General features: G+C 41.8%; 1 protein-coding gene across 4 annotated transcripts in view; it reads right to left on the bottom strand.

Moving 5' to 3' along the window:
- AGAP1 (ArfGAP with GTPase domain, ankyrin repeat and PH domain 1) overlaps window positions 1–19669 on the bottom strand; it is a 395766-nt gene that overhangs the window by 30309 nt on the left and 345788 nt on the right. For all 4 annotated transcript variants that reach the window (XM_087731869.1, XM_087731868.1, XM_087731867.1 and 1 more), the window contains one exon: window positions 14645–14867. In XM_087731869.1, coding sequence (XP_087587995.1) covers window positions 14645–14867 — 223 coding nt within the window. The remainder of the gene's footprint in view (window positions 1–14644; window positions 14868–19669) is intronic.

Genomic DNA, 19669 nt, shown 5'->3' with positions numbered 1-19669 from the left:
CTAAAGCAATAAGCCGAGCAATGAGGTTGGCGAACTCTTAAAAGTATAAAGCAAGTTGTCTCTGCATAGCTCCTACCCTGCTCACATTTGAAGCTAGGGGATATTCTCTTTTTCTCCATCTCTCTTTTTTTTTTTTTTTCCTTAACATGGTTCTTTAACATGTAAACTCAGCAATATTTTATAGTCTGGGTCCACGGAGAAAAAACCTGTATCTGTCTGCAAAATGCTAGTGCCAGTGGATTTCTATTTAAATAAGAAAGTGAACAAGATCCAACCAAATTATAATTGAACATAAGACTTCACAGGAGGGAATGGCTATTATTTCCAGAAATGACCTGATAAGCTGAATGATTTCACCGTGTGTCTAAAAGGGGCCCGATCCTTAGCTAGAACATGGGCAGCTCTTCTGACCACCACAGCCCATTGGCATGTTGCAGACCACGGTCTACATCTCTCCAGTCAGGAAACCTGTCCTCCTTTATACACTGCAGTGGAGATTACTGGCCAGCCCTGTCGAAGGCAGCAGTGCTCAGCCTTTCTAAGCTCACAAACACCTGATGACCTGAACAGGAAGGAAAGGCTGTGTGCAATAAACCCGTGCTGCACGTAGTCACCCCATGCACAGGCAGAGGGTTGGACATTTCCCAGAGACCACATATACGGATCACTTGCAGTGTGCATACAGCACGGGCACACCAGTAAATCCTTGTCTTCCCCCAAGGGATGCCAGCCAAAGCAGGCACTAACCTATACCAATACTCTCCAACTGCTGATGGTGTCCATAGCAGCCAGCTGAAACTGGGTACACCTATACCAATCAAAATTGCCGTTCTGCCTACTTCTCAAAATTGCAACTGCAATAATATTGTAAATCCATTAAAACTTCTATTTTGGACTGGAGGACCGAACAAGTAACTTTAATTTCTGTAGTGGCTTTTTTTCCCCTCTTTTTTTGCCTTAATGAGACAGGCCAATCCAAGCAGTTTCAGGTATCTATTTATGACTGATCTGAGCTGCGGGAGTTGCACAAGTGGCCGAAGCAGATCTGGTCTGGAAAGGCTCAGACAGGAGCACACACATGTAATTAGCAAAGGATTAGAAGCTGCAAATTTTTGCTTCTTGAGATGAGAAAGGAAACAAGTCAGCTTCTGGATATTATCTCAAGTTGGAAGCTGAAGATATCCTTCAGTTTTAGTCCAGAGTGACACAATCCTATTCTTTCCACTTGCAGAGGCGTCTTAAAAGTGTTAACTGAGGTTGTGATTTAATTGTGCATGCACCTTGGTTTTCCAAGTCTGGCTGGTGCTGTAGAGAAGTGAAAATACAACAAAAGCACCACTTGGAAATTCTGACCTGGATGAAACCAGGGAAATTTAAATCTTTTTGGGAAAAAGAAAAGTTAGCTGGGAGATTTCTAGGCCATGACATAATCATCTGTTCAGCATGAAGACTTTTTGAAGCATATCCCATCTGTACCTTTTGAGGCTTACCAATTATTAAGAGATGGCTTCTTCTCACTACCGTATGTCTCTGCAGACTCACACAAAAAATGCTTCAGCGACAGGACTTTGCACTGTCTGCACAATCTAGTTAATAGGCACAGTAAGGCATTTTATTTCACTCTAATTCCTACCCTCTAAAGGCTCCGATTCGTCACCTGTGTTCACCTCAACACATTTTAGCCTGCTATTTAATTACTTTAAAGCTGGAGTGATGGTGGTCTTATTTCTTCTGGTCACTCTTCTCTTTCAGGGGTTCGCTGCTGGCTCCCCCACCAGCACCCGCACATCTAAAAATCCAGCAGTAAGCGCATTGCCTCTGACAAACGGATAATATTTGAGAGCTGTGGGGAAACTGCATTTGGGCTGATGTGTATATCAAGTTTCAGTCCAGTCAAAAGCCAGCACCATCTTTTCACTGCTGCCCTTTTCATTTAGTTATCTTACTGAAGTCTTATCTCCCCAGTCCCTTGCCATAGGCTACCAGCTTCCTGCAGAGCCAGAAACAAAGCTCAGTCTTAAACAAAGGAAAAAAAAGGAAAAAAATCACAAAAGAGAGAAAGTTGGTCACAGTTACTGTTATGGAGCCCTGCAGGTTCTGTAGCCACGACCAAAGCAAAGGCATGCTGCTGCTTCTGTGCCTAGTGTCACCGGCCAGCAAAGCCACCAGTAGCACGGCAAGGCACTGCCTTTTTTTAAAGTACTGTTAAGCATCGCTGCCGCTGGTTTTAGGCATGCTCTTTTCTCTGCCGTACCACAACCTCAAACAAAACGATCTGCCATCCAAACAACCTCCAAAGGGTTGAAATGGTCAAAAACAATGCAGGAGGATGAAGGCACATAACTACCACCATCACTAGTGACCACTACCGAAAAATTCTTGTCTGTGCAACTCAACCTTCTGATAACATCCCATCTAAGTTAAGCCAGAAAAAGATAACATGAGGACCACCTTCCCAGGCTCCCAGCCTAACCAGCAGCAGCCTGTCCTTGTATTTAACCACAATTGGTTTATGTATCTCTTAAGAGCAGAAAAAGTGTATAGAAACTTTAAAAATAATTTATGTAATAAAGCTTCAGCAGCACAAACCAGGAATAAACTGGCTTTAGAGTAACTGCTGTTATGCCACATATATCAACCAATTTGAGTTATGTTTAAACAACTTTATGTTTGGTAAGACCTAACATACAGAGAGACAGCCATGACCTTAGGGCAGGAGAAATGAAAAGAACAGGTTAAACATCAAGTACACAGAAAAGCTTCAAATAAAAAGAAAATGTTTTACATAAGCTCTCTTTCTAACAAAATATGTTCTTTTTTAATATGCTGGATATTTTCCTTCCCAGCTAAGCAGCTCTGCTGAGTTCCTCAGCAGCAGCAAGTACTCAACTCACAATACTTTCCAAAGTTGAATGCATCTCATAGATGAGCATTCAGATCTGACCCGAGGGACCTCGTAATAGCTGATGCTTGGCATTTGGCATTTTTTTCCTCAATTGCTTTTTTTTGCCTTTTTATTATTACAAGTTTCAGCCTCACAAACGCCTGAATTTCGATAGCAACACAAGTGTTAAATGCTTTTCCTTTTGGAAATAACCGATAAAATAGCTACTATTAAAGACGGTGAGGGCAAAGATCGTTTTGGTAAGCCTGCCCAAAGCTTTATACAGTAAATTTAATTTTTCAGTTGCTTTTAGCTTGCCACGTTTAAGATGAACCTCTCCATATTTATTCCTCAGGTACTGTGGAGTAGCAGGTATGTGTGCGCACACACACATTGAACAGGGTGGAACTTAATTTCAGTGTAAATGATAAAAAATGGGTTCAAGTAAGCCTAGCTAATGTAAATGTACTCCCCTGCAAATGTTCTGTTTCAAAGTTCAATAATTTCAGTGTTTTTGAACAAGGAGTTGCTCCTGGAGTCACAGAAGTATCTGTTGCCCTCCCAGTAAAAACCCATCCAATCTGATAGATGCTAACTCCTGAAAATAAGGAGCACATGAGCTTAATCAAATCTCTGGTGGTTGTGTTTTGTGTTTTTTTTTAATACTCCTCTACACTACACTTGCATTGTCTCAGAGTTCAGAATGCAAAGCTGCACTACACTGTACTCCTAATTCAGGTATTTCATCTCAGACAGCTAAAATAAGCACCATAAATAACATCTCACGATTAGTGTGGTTTCATTCTCCAGTCCATGCAGCCAATTCTAAGCCTGGCAAGGTAGCAATTTTTATTTTTATTTTTTCAAAATATATCAGGAGAAAATGTACTCTAGAGTCTACCTGTTACCCGTTTCAAAACTATTCACCAAGTACAGATGTACTTTGATCCAAATGAGCAATAGCAGGGCGCTGTTTCACCTTATGCCTCATCTGCTCTAACTGCAGGCTGCTCCTGGAAGTGCTGACCTGCCTCCATCTGCGCCCTCTCCCCTGGCCATGAACGCCCACCGCTTTTTTTACATTGGTACAGTGCTCACACAGGCTGCAGGGTGGAAGGGACCGGTTTGTTGCACCAGAAGAAACCTAATGCACCAAAACTATAGATTTTGATGGGATCCCCGAGCCGACTGGACTCATGCTTGCATGATGATGGGGGAAAGGACAGAAAAATGCAGTTCTCGGTGGAAGGAGGGAAAGATGGATGGTCTCTTTCAGGACATACACCACACTACCCAAGCCTGATGCTGCTTTCTCAGTAAAAGGCTTCCAGATCTCTTCAAGACCTTAGAGAAAACTAACTTACCTGGTCTTTGCACTTTTGCAGAACAGCTAACCATCATCCTGGTCTAGCTTCTGGACTGAAATACAGCATTTGCTTATGGACCTGTCCCTTTGCAAGTCTGCAACGATTTTGGGCTGCAGTTAGATGGATGGAAGGCTACAGTCACCAAGGGATGGGAAATGTCACTGTCATATAGGTACCGTTGACCATCTTTTCTAATGACTGAATTTGCTGTGGCATGCGATTGAGTCTCGTTTCTACTTTATTTCTAAATGCTTATAAAGGTATCAAGGAATTTTCTGGGGAAAGACTAACCCACAGTGGCTGGCATCTGACTCATTTTAAGTGGTACTGGCTTTTGGCCATGAGCTTGATGTAAGCCATATTCCCCCTCAATTTATAAACACAATATAAATCTTTTTCTCATTTGAAATTAATCTCTTTGTTCTAATTAGCTCTTCCATTCCTCTGTTGTAGTACCACAGTTAAGCACTGGCCCAAGTAGTTTCTAATAAACACAGTGATGGTTATCTCTCTATTGGTAAGTTCTGTTTTGACCTTTTCAAGTAGCTTATGGCCAAGCAGATGTGAAGTCACAGTGAAGACACTTTGGTCTTCAAATCTGAGATGCTCTGTAGCACTGCTAGGTGTCTGGGAGAGAACTAACACACAACAAGAAATAATCAGTCCATATCTAAACTGAAAATTAAGTTTGAAGCCAAGAGCCTACACTGTTTTGAGGCCTTTAGAACAGGCTCTCAACCAACAGACTGGTTATTATTCTAGCAAGCAAAAAAACCACTTTTTCTGACAGCTGATTACTGACTTATGAATACTGTTTTCCCAATGTATCTCCCCACTGTCTCAATCATCACTGTTCATACAATAGAAAGAAATCCTCCTTGCTTGAGTCCTGAACTCAAATCCTAGATTTCCTGAAGTCTAACAGCTCATCAATGTCCTTTTTAGGGAATTTCAGCTTAACTTGGTGCTTTTCAGTGTGGCAGTCAAATACACACAGAAATAGAACCAAAACTTGTCATGAATCTCAGCAGAATAAAGGTACCTTGAGTTGATTGTACCTCCAAGGTAAAACATTTTAGTGTCTATCACCTCTCCTACTGCAGAAACCTCAAGAGGCAAGATGTCCTCAAGCAGCTTTGATTTGTAAGCTTAATACACTCAAGGATGTCTTTCTTCAGGTCTTCTGGGAGTATTCAGAGTGGGTTTCTCATTTTTTTATCAATTCTAAAAACTACCTTCAAAAACAAGGGATGACTGTTTTCCACAACTCCTGGTGGGAAAAAAACACCAAATGTCACTGGACTTGTAAGAAAATGGCAAAAAGCTGCTAAGATATGGACTGTTGCCCAGTCTGAGCAACCCAGTTGTATGGTATGAAAGCAAAGCTACTTGTCTTCTCTTTCAAGGCCCCTTGAAGGCCCTTCCCTTCTTTTTATCTTTAGTTCAGTATTCAAAGCTTGACCATTGCCTCTGGCCCGCTACTCTGATCTTCATTTTTGTATTGTCACCATACCCATAAAATTTGGGTTTGAGGAAGGATCTTAGTGTCTTATCTAGGAGGTATCTTAGCTAGCAGGTATTGAAAGAAGGCCAAAACACGTTGCTCTCCCATCTTCTTCAAAAACATTTTTCAAAGGACAAACAACAAATGGATGTATGAACAGTCTAACACATGAGAGGCATCAGAGAAAGTCAGAAAAAGACAAAAGCAATGAGGATTTCTTTAGCATTTCTCTCCAAAAACTACACCAGCAATACTTGGGCAAACTGTCCAGATGATAGTTGGTAAGCAAGATGAAAAGGAAATACTATAAACCCAGTGTAACTGGAAATCTCTGCTCACCATGGGCCGTATGGGTCCATAACATACTACATCACAGCACCCACATAGCATGTGTATGTTCCATGCGAGGAATGAGTGCAGAGAGCAATGTGTCTGGTCCATATACACATAGAAGTTAAATATTCAGAGAATTTAATAAAAGTGGTACCTATTCTATTTAGATTTAAAAAAAATACGAATAGTACTGTGGCTTTTACACCTCTGCTTTTTAACAAATGCTCTAATGTACTGCAGAAGGAGACAGAAATTCTTCTTTGCAGGTTTCTCTTTCAGAGGCAACAAGGAGAATCATGATTATAATAATAATTGCAAGCTGGGCTTCTGTTTACAAGATGCTTGAGTTTTTATCAAAGACGTATTTGCACATAAGAAACGTGCAATTGAACCAGGGAGCATTTTAACTAAAGCACTCATTAACTTGGACAACTGGGGTCGAGGGTTTTTTTTTTGTTATTGTTTTGTTTTTATTTTTAATCATCCAGGCATCTACCACGCTGCTATGTAGGCACCAGTGTTTTACTGGATCAGCTCCTGGATGACAAGGTCTGCGAAGCAGCTACAAGGACAATAAAATACGTCGTACTACTATTAACCTTCATCTTTGGAGTACTGCATTTGAGCTTTTGAGGCCTCCAAATGGTGAAATCCGACCAGCCGCCACCCAAGCTGACATTTCATTTGCCTCACTTAGTTATTCTTATTAGATGCATTTCCTGGAAGCTACTGGTAAGTGACAAATTTTATTTTTTTTTTAAATTTAATTTTAAAACAATTACAATTACTCTAATCTGAAAGCATGCAATCTGGCATGTCAGAATCAGTTCACTTCTACAGCCATACGGCAAACGGTTTTAGTTTACTGGCAGCAATGAATCAAGTCTTTTTATTTATGTGTGCGTTTGAAAACACAATACTCTTGTAACTAATAATTTATACGTTTTCCTCACTATCTTTACAAAATATCTGCTGTCCAAAACAGAGCTAATATAACTCCAGCTCACTGGGAGATGTGCTGTTCAGTGTAGTTTGGCCACCAGAAAGACCAGGGGTGAGTTATGACTCCCAGGGTTTGTTGCCCTTTTTTTTTCTTTTTTCCCTCTCCTTTTAATAAATCCCTTCCCAAAGTCTCCCCTGTTCATAGGACTTGCTGAAATATCCTAACTCAAATCTTAAGTCCCCTAGCAGCTGTTGGGTGGGCAGAAGCCCAGCTGTCTAAACTTTATTGGCAGTAAATGTCATTCTTGCACACAAACTGCATGCCTGGAAAACCCAAAGGCACATCTTAGGCTATCACATCCCATCACATTCCCCGACGAGATGTGAAAACCGAAATGGAAAACGTCAACAAACTCCGGCCGCGGCGAGGAGCGGGGCATGCCCGCTGACAAGCGTGCTGCAATGACAGAAATGGACTTGGAGTTGCAATTAGTGGCACTGTCATTTTCGGGCGCTCCTGCCAATTAATTAAGCCTGTCAAATGGAAAAACAGCAGCATTCACATGATAATTTATATAGGGAGAGACTAGCCTAAGCAAAGCTGCTGCTGCAGCCAACAAAATTCCCTCCGAGCGCTTAAAAAAAAAAATAAAATAAAAATATAAAGAAGGGGGGGGGGGGGAGAGAAAGAAAGTTAAACTGTCCTTGTTATAATTGTTAACTCTGATCGCTCAAGTAGAAGACGGGCTGATTAAAACTCCAAACGAGCCCCTAGCTCGCTTAAATCTCAGAGTCCGGAATGATAGAATCAGAGGAGTTTATTCATACCATTAAGCCCCAGAGAACTTAATTGAAAGAAGAGCATAGCCTGGACCTTGACAAGCGGGAGGTCACAGTAATTGCTGCCGGACATATTTAACATTAAGATAATCAGGCCATTAATTACCCTTTGGATCATTAAATCAGCCAGTTGCAAAATGAAATTTCTGCCTCTATTACTCACTTGAGAGACCACAGGGGTGGCTTTTAATTTATCAGTGAGCTTGAGATACAAAGGACCAGGCTTGGGGAGGAAGGAAAGGGGGAGAAAGGGGGGGGGTTGCTTCAGCAGAGGCAGGAATATCAATCCGCCATGCTTGGTGATCGTGGCAAATTAACTAGGTAAGATAACCTCAGCTTCTAAAGGCAGAAGCTGGGGGTATGTAAATAGATGAGGGCAGACAGGGAGATCAGAGCCTGCACACCACTTAGCAGGATAATAAAGGAAATCATCCTTGATTATCAGTGCTAATTTGGACACTGCCGGTAGCTTGTTATGCGTGTTCTGAATAGCATTTAATTAATTCAATTGCTTGTTAATGAGGGAAGTGACATGTGGGGAGCAGATGCCACCCAACTGCAGATGGGTTCTGGTCAGCCCTTCACAATAAAATCTTTTTTATTTATTTATTTATTTATTTATTTATTTTTAAAAACACCCTTCCCCCACCTCTGAAATGGGAAAGGTGTCAAGCATGGAGAAGCATTCAAAAGGCACAAAACACTGACCTCATCAGGCCAAGAACCGCTAAGAAACCAGACCTGACAACTGCGGATAGAGAGGTACCGATGTTCCCCCAGGCCCCATTTGTAACGCTGCAGCCTTATGCCAGGAATCGGAGACCAACAGGACTATAACAGCAATCTGATGGCCAAAAGGAACAAGAAATGAGAGAGAGATGAAGTGGAGCATCCTTACAAGATTCAGGATACGATACCGGGATCTTAACTACACAGTTTCCCTGTGCTTGCCCTTTATCTGTACTGTCTATAATGAAGGACTAATTATTTTTACAAAAAAAAGAAGGCATGGTTTAATATTTTTCATAGAAGTCGCTCCCCAGTTATCCCCAAGAAACCAGCGCACGCTCAGCATAGTGGACTCAAGTCTCGAAACGGCAAGCCAGGCTTCATCTTAGGATTGTAAAAGTCTGCTAAATATAGTCGAGCTGCATAATGTTTTTTCTGACACCATTAAATTCAGTTCATTAGTGAGCGAGGGATCAAACTGGATCTTACGTCTTAAGGTGAAAGTCAATTCCCGACACTGCTGGCTCCCAACTCCAGACTTCTCAGACAGTGTTAAGAACCTCTCTATTTTCTTATAACCTTTGGTAACCAGAATAAACAGGGTGACTGCTATGCAAACAGACTACCTGAGCAAAATTGCAGCAGATGCTCCAAACTCCAATCTCCACTTAACGAGCTGCTGCTTGGGGCTGCCTCGGCAGAGCTTAAAACTATGCCTGAGCTTCTACTAACTGCTCATCCCTCACTTTAAAAATACACTCGCTTTAATGGAGATGGAGGCTCTTTCTATTTAGGAATATTCTCAAAAAGACACCAAAATGGTGGAGCCCTTAACTTTGAAGTTTACACATAGCTAATGCAAATATTCAGCATCGCTTCAGCAGGAGAACAAAAAGCATGGCTGGGATGGTGCCTGGATATCACACTGCTCTCCCTCCTCGTGGCCAGCAGCTTCCAGCTGGGGGAGGTGGCCTCATTGCTGGCACATCCCAGTACTCGCAGCGAGACAGAGATGGAGAGCTTGAGAGCTCAGAGAAAGAGTGTCAGGGCCAGGGAGCAGATTGTCACCTCCTGGTGCAGGCAGAGGGATGGTGGCAGCTCATCTCATTTGGAAAAGGCTAACAACATCTTCAGAAGTCGATGGTGGCAAGCATATCTAAAAACCAGAAGCCACATGGGCAAGAATAGTATGGGGAGAAAGCAAAGCACATGAGGTGTGTCCAGAAGAAAGCTAAATATCTGGTAGGAGATCTACATACCAGTGCAACAGGCCCAGGCGAAACATGGCACAGACTCCCCACGCTGGCTTCACCACATCTCCGACATTCCTCCATGGAGCAGTTCTGCCCCCGCCCCACTGGGCTACTCCTGTGTCACACCACTCCAAATCAATGTTTTAAGAGTGTGCTTAAATAGTATCAATAGCAATTAGAGGGGAAAATCCTGATCTCATCCCTAGACCCAGTTAATTGTCGCAACATTGATTTACTCTAATTTGACTTCTCACTCCAAATTAAACGCACATTACCAAAGGAGGGACCGCAGGCAAACTCTCCCTGCTCACCCCCTCCCCTCCAAGACAATAAATTTAATATTGAATACACTTGGAAAAAAAAATGGCAGCTGTTGCAGGATCCATACTGAAAGATCTTTTTCCTTTTTTCCTCCTTTCCCCCCCCCTTTCCTGCAAGTAATTAAAAGATGCTTTTCTTGACTAATGATCCCCCTGTTTAGAAATGGGAAGTCGATACTCCTTCACCAGCAGTCAGCTTCAATTTGTCACAGGGCTCCCGAAGTTTGAGCGGCGGTTCTCAGGGCTGCTGGTAATTGCTGGAACCAATTACCAGCCTTCCAAAGCTGACCTAATCAGGGACCCACGGACACCACCGCTCAGAGGCCAGCTGGTCCCCTTTCCCTTCCACACGCACGTGTTCACCTGTGCTTGGGTTTTCTGCTGCTTTGCCAACTTTTCGTGCTCACCAGGAGCTCACGTTTATTCCTCTTTTCTCCCCGTAATCACACCAACACCCTCAGTCTGAACTTTGCCTCATGCTACTCTACGCCGCTTCCTCGGGGATCCCATTTCACCTGTGCTCCTATAACCTGCGATGCCTTCCAGTTTAATGCTAGAAGCCATCCAAGGTGTTGCTTTTGATCCAGAGGCACTGAATGACCTAGAGATCTGCTTATTTTATAAGCTGCCTCTCACACTTTATGAGACCTGGCACGTGTTAACATTAGAGGACATACCTGGGCAATATATCCTTGATGAAAGCAACAGGAGTAATACCTTTTGCTACAACTCTCTCAGGCTTTGAGTTCACGCCCTCCAATCTGAGAGTCTTTCTGACCTTCAAAATACCTTTTTAGGTTTATCTTTCCCCATGACTTTCTCGAAGAAAGGGTTTTAAGTGAATTTGAGTGGGCTAGGAAAGGACAGCGGTATGGTACGTTTGATGCGGTTTAAGTTTGATAATATTTAACTTATTTTTGCATGTCCAAAATTAAAAATGCAAGCAGTACTCAATACCTGGCATATCTCTATTTTTATAAATATTGGTGACATTTTCCTGAATAAGACTCTTTAATTATACTGTGGCCTACAGTAGCCATTTGGCAATCCGTCCTGCAAAACATTGGTCTCCCTAGGTCTCTCCACCCTTTCCTCTACTCAATCCAAACGCATGGGATGCCACTGTACTGATTCAGTCATCAGTACTGACTTCTCCCCAGCTGAAGGGATTGCTTTTGAAGCCATGTCAAGACTTCCAGGTTCCTTTTAGTTCAGCATGTGAACACTCCTCGAGCCTCACAGCCCAACAGATTCAGTATTTGTGAAGCAGTCAATAATCTTTTTTTTGCCCCTAGAAAGCCTGTGGGTTTCCACTGATGGCTTCATCTCCAGTAGAAAGACACAATACGAAATGGTGAAACCCATGTATGTCTGATCCCCTCGACAAATGTCTATTAACAGGGGGTCCATCACTGTGCTGACAACTTTTGGTGCTTTGCGGGGGGTGGGCACAGTGGTGACCAAAGAGTTAATAGACATGCCTATCAAAGAAACACGTGAGAAGACTGCATTTGTCTAAGGTCTGTTACTGATGCTTTGTGCTAAACCTTTGAATCAGCTGGGGGAATGGTTAAGAAATCTTCTGTCCTTGGGTTTCCAACACTTTCCTTGCAGGCACAGCCTGAAGGTCTGAGCACACATGTGGAAAGCCGTGGAGGGTGGATTAATGAGTATATGTAGTGGAACTGAAAACAGGAGCACTATGTGGGACAGGTGTAGTAAGTGGGGCTGCAGAAGGGAACGAGGATATGAACAAGTTCAGGGGAAACTTGGAGGAAAACATGGGAGTACTTCCCCTCTTCCATCTGATGAGGTTTTGGTGAGAAGAGAACTCATTAAAGCAGGAGCATACTGAGTGCGTGAATCTCTGCATATAGTGTCTCTCAGACTCCAGCTGACCCCAGAGCCCACCAGCATGGGCAGGAACAGCCCCCCAACACTAGCTGTTGGCTCTCTTCCCCTTCAGAAGTAGTTTTGCTGAATGATTCTTTCTTCCCTGATCTCCAAGTATCCTTGGACACCCTCCATCCCTCCTCCACTAGAACTCCAAATCTTAGCTCCCCAGTCATCTTTCTACTTGCTTACTTTCTTGCCTCCTCCACCAGTTCCTCAACTTCAGTTGCCTCTTCCCCCTTCAGTCCCTCAACAACAAAAAAAAAAGGGGGGGGAGTGTTTAACCTCACTTCAGATCCATTGTAGCTGCTTCTGATAGGATTCCTCATGCAAAACTGCAAACAGCAGCAAGGAAATGGAATACATAACTTATATCTAAAGAACGTGAACTCATTTTCTTGCCACATCTTGGACAGAAGGATTACGATGCTAGTAGAGACCAAAGTAAAGTACAAAAGGAGGCACATAACTTTCAAAAAGCAGACCTTTCAGGCATTTATGTGAAAAATATCACTTCAGTCCCCGCTGCAAACAGCGGAAAAAACGGGAGTAGCACAGCAAGATTACAATTGCTTTGTGGGAAAATTTTCACATAATCTTAATTCTATTTTTTCTAACAGCTCTTCCATCACGTAAGTGTGCACTTGGACACAGAGATGGAAATGCATGTGTATAAAACGAATCTTTATACCTTTTGTTCAAAAATGCTATAGTCCAGGAAAAAAAGTGCAAATAAGTCACTGACAAACATAAACAGCTGACTATAAACACAAAGATGTACAGAAACAAAGGAGATTTAAAATAAGCTCTGAGCATGAAATACAAAGAGAACAAAGTTGATTTTCTATAAATAAAACTCACTTCCAAACATAAAACCCTGAATAATTTAATTCAAATGGATGGTTCCCTTTTCATCACAGTCACATGTATTTTAGATTTTTCATGATAACTTTATTATATGCACACTAAAATGCTATTTTTAAAAAAAAATAAAATCCAATTGAGTGTATGCCTTTTCCTTTTACAAGTATTTAGAATTGAGCTATCTCCACCTCACCTCAGTAGTAAGGAGCAACATATATTTGTTAGTTGCAACAATATAAGATCTCTGCATTAAAGTAATACTAATGACTGAAAGGCAGCAATAAGTTGATTTTAATCTACCTGATGAAATCATTATATTAGCTGTCTAATAATATACATGTATACAGCAGACATACAGTTTATGTATAAACAAAATCACTGTGTAGGTCTTCCTGAACATTTTTATATGCATAGTCATTCATCTAAGTAGCCTGATTAATGTACTGGCTTCATTCTCGAAGATGAACCAAAGGTGGCACCACAAATTCATTTTTCAGTGCTAACGAAATAATGCAATAAGAAACAGTTGACTTTATTACAGACAACAGTACAAACCTACTCCTACACCGCAGGAGGTGGCCCAGGTATATGCTCCCAGGTTATAATTTCACTTGATCCAGTACTAGAAAAAGCAGGATCTGATTATGTTATTACATAACAAAATCAGAATACAATTCCCTCTGATTTCTCTCATATGCAGGAGGAAAACACTGAGAGCTAAACCTCCATCGTGCCGTTTGCTACCAGGGGACCAACTGGTGCTCGGATGCGGGGCAAGCTCCAGGGGGGCAGCCTAAGACAATTATAACGCACTTCTGAAGACAACTTCAAAGATTGGCCCAGCTGTGCAAGGTAGTCCAGAAGGTCTTTCTCCTGCCTGAACCCCCCTGCTGAAACACAGTCTGCCAGTGGTCACTCTGCTTCCCCCAAGCCAATACCTTAGTTATAACTATTAGCACTTACATTTTGTACTTTCAGAACATCTTCCTCCTTTGACACTGATCAGATAAATTAAGCACAAAAACCTTTTAGGTTTCGGTACGACAATGCATCACAGAAAGAAGATTTTCACTGTGCTGAGCTATGACTGGTACGTAAAATACTGTTCTCATCGGAAACACACACTCCCCCATCAACTTACACCTTCACATCCAGAGCGAGCAGGATTTTCAACATCCGTGATGACAACCCAAAGACCTGACGGCCAGGTACAAATTCCTGGGTGAGCTTGAACTACTCAAGGCAGATTATTAAGCACAAACTGATAGACCAAGAGCCAGGAACTTTGTGGCTGACCAAAACAAAGAAACACATTACAGTATAATTTAGACTGAGGAACAACCAGGCGGGAGGTTTCAATCTCCCACTGTTTTGTTGGTCAGTCAATTGAACAAAAAAATTGTAGAGCTGCTGAGGAAACCTTCACAAGAGTGAAAATAACAGGGTCACTCAACTTTTGACACCCCTCCCGCACTTTGACACACGTTCTTCCTGGGCATGCAGTGAAGATATATATACATAATGATTTTTACAAGGCTTACTCCAAGGGAGAATTTTAAAAGTCCATGTTGTAAAACATTGTAACGCCCTACCACCTCTGACTGCAATGCCAAAATGAAGATTTATGGGCTCATAGCTTACAGCCTCAGCCACGTGCAGTATCACATACTACCTGCCCGCTGCATGCCATGGTGAGATGGAGTAGGAAAGCCTACCTTGTGGAGTCTGACGAAGGTTTCATATGGCCTTGGCTGCTCTCCTCCCAGACACTGTTTGCCAGCTCATTCCCGATAGAAGACATCACCTTGATGAGCTCTATAGGCCAGTCATCCAGGTCGAGAGAGCGGACCCGGGAGAGGTGCGTGCCAAGGTTTCGGTGTATACCTGAGCATTCGATACATATGAGGGCTCCCAGATTCAAGCTGGCCCAGTCAGGATCTACAGGAAAAGGGATACAAGCAATTAGTACAATGAAACACCTAACAAAACTTTCCAGTTAATGTTTGTGGATAAAGATTTTGGCTCTGGGGAAAAAAATGCAGGTGTCCTGTCCAAAAGCACAGTTGGAAGGTCTTCCAGAAGGGTCAGTTTTGCCCTGTGGAGATACTAACCCTTCCAAGAAACCCTCAAGGAGTAAAAAAAAAATTGTGGAGGGGATTCTCAAAAGATGTATCATTCCACCTTCAGGCAAAAGAAAAATATGAATTACAGTGAAAACAAGAAACAAAGAAAATATAAATGCAGTGGCAGGCAGCTGATGATGAAGTGGTGGAGAAAGCCCCTCCTTGGGAATCTAGAGCCACTTGTAGCCAATTACAAGAGCAAAAGGAGAAAAAAAAAAAAGAGCGACCAGATACAATGTCTCTGTTGCTAACTATATCAACTCCCTTAATAACCATCTATATCATCACCTACATATGGCTTTTACATCTAACACACTATGGGGTATGTTTTCATCTCTAAGATCAGGGAGATAAGTACTAAGATGAAAATGTGATACTTTGAACAGTCCCAGTTTTAGTGTACGAGCCAGAAAAATTCCACCGACACACACACACACACAAAAAAAAAATAACCCCACAAATGATAAGGCTGTGACAAACCTGACAAAAGCCGGGAAATTCAAAGTAATTTCCCAAGATGGTTCACTTTTTTGTCACTGTCCTGTGTTATTTAAATCTAGACTAGTATGAATCTCCCTCTCTCCAACAAACATTTATTTTAACAAATGCAATGAAAGACGTATCAGAGGAATTTTTGGTAGCTTTTTTTTTCTCCCTCCTGCTGTCAGATCTTTTCTTCTCACCTTACCGTGGGCCTCCCAAAGAACCAGTAGGCTATCACAAATGCCAAGCAGGAAAAAGGTGATTAATTGAGAGGGCAGGCAGTTTTCATTCAAATCTAAATAAAATTTAGAGCTGATAGAAAATGAAATTCCAGTGTCCCCTTCCATTCAGAGAAATTTCATCTGAAGACTCATTTCTACTTTATGTAACCCAAAATTGAAAAGTTATTTTTGGCAGCTAAAATATGTGGAAACAAAACGTTTCCTAGTTCTTTGCCATGTCACATTTGGACAAAAGATATGAAAGGAAAGCAGATAATTTTAATTGTAAACTCCCACATTTCAGTGAAGGCATTGATTGACATTTTTCGGTCATTCCTTAGAAATCTAAAAATACTCCCAACAAGAAAAATCCCCCATCTTATTTCACTTGAGCAGAAAAAGTTCCTGTCCATACCAAGTCTTATGCTACGAATAGACAGCATTTCAGATCTCCAAAAGATAATTGAGACAAAACTCCTCCATGCTTTCCAAGTCCTTGGTAAGACAACCATGACAAACTCCTTTTCTGCATGTTTCTTCAGGTCACCTCCACCAGGTATTTTTGGTGTCTTGCCAGTGGGAGAACCAGTAGTATATTTGAAACACACTAAAAATCCAAACATACTAATTTGTCAGTAAAAGCTTAAATAGAGCAGATAATAACTTAAAATTTGCAAACCATTTCTTAGAATGAAATCTCTGTCCCTGACTTGCAAAGGCCAGGGTTATCTTCACAAAAATAAAAAGTGCAATGAGCTCAAAGAAGCACAAACTCAGAATGAAGCAAGAGAAAAAATACTGATTAATATTTTTCCGATTATTCTAATAGAACTGATGTTAAGGACCTGACCTCACTCCCAAATACTTCTGTGTACTTGAAGCACATCTAGTGTATCTTTTACTGAATATTTTTTTTTAAATATTCACCTACTTCCAATTGACAGGGCTGGTACAATTGAAGTAATCCACCAAAGCGATAACCAAAAAGTTACATGAAATTCTGTCAAGATAGTATTTTAAATTTCAATAATCTGATAACACACAACAAGTTTGAAGGTGGCAAACTAGGAAAGGCAAGTGTTGAACTCATTAGAGATATCCAGTGAAAAAACCAGACTTGTTGATCTTGGTTACAACTGAATAACGCGGAGCAAGACAGGGCTCTAATCAGGAGCTTGGACAAGTGGCATTGTTTGATGGATTCTGGGAAAATACTGACATGATGTCACTTATGACATCTGTTTCAGTGTATGCACGTGAAAAATTATTCTCAAAAGGAGGTATGCTAGATGACAGAAGTCACTACCCACCAATAATAAAGGCAAGCTGTTGTAAACTACATGCTCAGGGATGTCCCTGTTTTCAATTCACTGCTCCTATCTGCATCTTCCTTTTCCCATATGTAGTTGAGCACTTTTTAAATCTCATGCTTCAAATTTGTTACCACTGATTTATATTGAAAAGAACCACACGTGGTTAGTAAGCTATAACTACTCAAGCTGGTTTTTTTCCTTTTTTTTTAGATGATTAAAAATCAGCTCACTCTTCCTGCTGATGCTAAGAGTAATTCTGAATTGGAGGATGCTCAGAATACTTACAAGCACATGGCAGGCTTTTCTCCAGTATGCATACATTGACATTTGATGGTAAAAGAAGCAAAAACCCCACTCAATGCAGCTATAGCTGCTATCAAGCTAGTTTCCTCTCTTTGTTTTACTTACAATTTGTCAAACAAAATATGACCTTTTAAACATCACTGGATATTCCCAGATTACAATTTTCAGCTGCCCATATTCTTAAAGGTATGTCATTCTCTCTGTCTCTAAAAGCGTCCTCCCCACTTTGACTTGCACCTCAATCAGATTGATCATTTGAAGGTGAAAGCTCTTGGAACAGCTCTTTTAGGAGAATAACCCCTCCCCACCATCTCCTTCATCCCTTTGGACATGAGGTTGCTGATGAAAGGCTTTGCCATGCTAAATCCTGATGAGTTCAAGCACGTGCAAGATAGTGCTGGGCTGAGCAGAAGAGGAGCAGGGAGGAGCAGAAGAGCCAGGGAAAGGAGAAGCAGGGGGCGAAGGCATCTTGCAAAGAGATGCAGCAAAAGAGAGAAAAGTTTACATCTTTTCTATTCTTTACAAGTTTTTTTTTTTCTATTCTGAATATAAAATTGAATCTTGTGATGGGTCTGACAGGCTTGCCAGGGCCACCCAAATTATTACGTCAGTGTTTGGCTCTCAAATATAAAATACACCATAGTAAGTTACTAGACTCCTGGACTGGAAAACTCATCATGAGACTCTCCCTCTTTAAGCCCTCCCTGTTTTCTTCAACAACAGAAAAGACCTGATATTCCACGCTCTCCAGATATCTTGAAAGAGTGACTCACTCATATTTATCTTCTCATCTGCTCTTTAAGCAGTAAGACTGGAAGAGCTAAAATCCTTCGGGGGCAGGAATTTAACTGGGTTTGCCTAAGCAATTTGATTGTCTTCAGAGCCTTCTCCAGACAGAAGTCAGCACTGGGACTCCAATGCTCTGGGAAAAGGCAACATCAGTTTCCCTCTGAAACATGAAATGAGATCTTCTTGGGCAAAAACTCCAGCACCTAAAGAGCACTTTGCCTCATCTATTGCTCCGGGATGGGAACATTAAAAAAAGGACTTAAAAACTTTAGTCTGAGACTGCCACAGGGCCAGAAGGCTGGTGGCACACAAATGCTGCTGGTACTACTGCTGCTGATTAACATACAACAAGGCAGAAACTCCCTGGTGAAACAAAGTGCTGTGATGAAGTGCTAAAAAGGCAAAGAGCTCTAGAAAGAGGAAGAATGAGACTTCTGAAGTGGAAGATGGATGGCTCTTGAATAGAGCTGAGGGACAGTAACATCTCATATTCCTTTGCTCCCAAACATCTGGCTTTGTGAAGATGCAAACTACGTAAGCTTTCCACAAGAGCACTGGTGTTTGTGATGCTAAATACTCCAGGGGTAAGGACTTGCCCAGGCAAGGCAGAAAGGGAGAGAAGGAAATAAAGCAAAGCCTGGCAGAAAAAGCAGCAGGCTGAGGTTCACCTTGTGCATGTTTACATTTTAAGATACATCGCTTTGGAAACATCTCAAATTTGTCAAAAGGAAAGATGGTAGCCTTAAAATTAGGAAGGCCAAATGGCAAGAAGAGTCAAAGAAGACTTAAATCATCTCCAAGAATACAAACAATTAAGAGAGGTTCCAGCTGAGATTCCAAAATCACATCCCCCCATAAGCTACACAACCAAACGCTGAGTGTTGCCAAAAAGGGCAGTCCCACCCTGCCTCTCTCAGCAACATGTTCTTGGCAGGTCCCTTCTGCTGGCACCCTGCACATGTGGCCAGCTTGACCCATGAAGCAATCTGGATGAAAAACAACCCGGCTGAAAGGGGGGGGGAAAAACTGTGCTGCTTTCTTGCACAATCATTTTCCTGATTAAACACGTAGCTTGGCTGCATAAATACTGGGGTACATGCAAGACTGGGGAGAGAAACACACACCTTGGGGATAGTGTGGACTCTGGCTGGAGCTGAAATGGATCATGGATACGTCAAAAGGACACGCATGGGCGTGGGAAGTCGCATGCAGTGAAGAGGTTGCATGTTCCCACTCTGCCTGGGTGACCACTTAAGCAGGGTCTGGGAAAATGCCACCCACAGCTGTAGAGACAGACTGGAGCAGAAATCAGTAACACTCTCATTGCGGTCTGCTCACAGACAGCAGTGAGTACTTCAAATGAGCTAAATATACATCTAGGTCACTTGAAGACCCCATCCTTCTCAAATACAGCACAGCACCTTATATGCCTTTTACTTGAACTATATCAAAGCTTTGGTGTAAATCTGAATGACTACCAGGTCAATATGAAAGAACACTAATAAATA

Source organism: Nipponia nippon, unplaced genomic scaffold (assembly GCF_047370975.1).
Source record: "Nipponia nippon isolate SJK-2023a ecotype South Korea unplaced genomic scaffold, ASM4737097v1 scaffold_5, whole genome shotgun sequence".
NCBI lineage: Eukaryota > Metazoa > Chordata > Aves > Pelecaniformes > Threskiornithidae > Nipponia > Nipponia nippon.
Note: the sequence above shows the minus strand (reverse complement) of the source record. Positions and strands in the feature narration are given on the sequence as shown.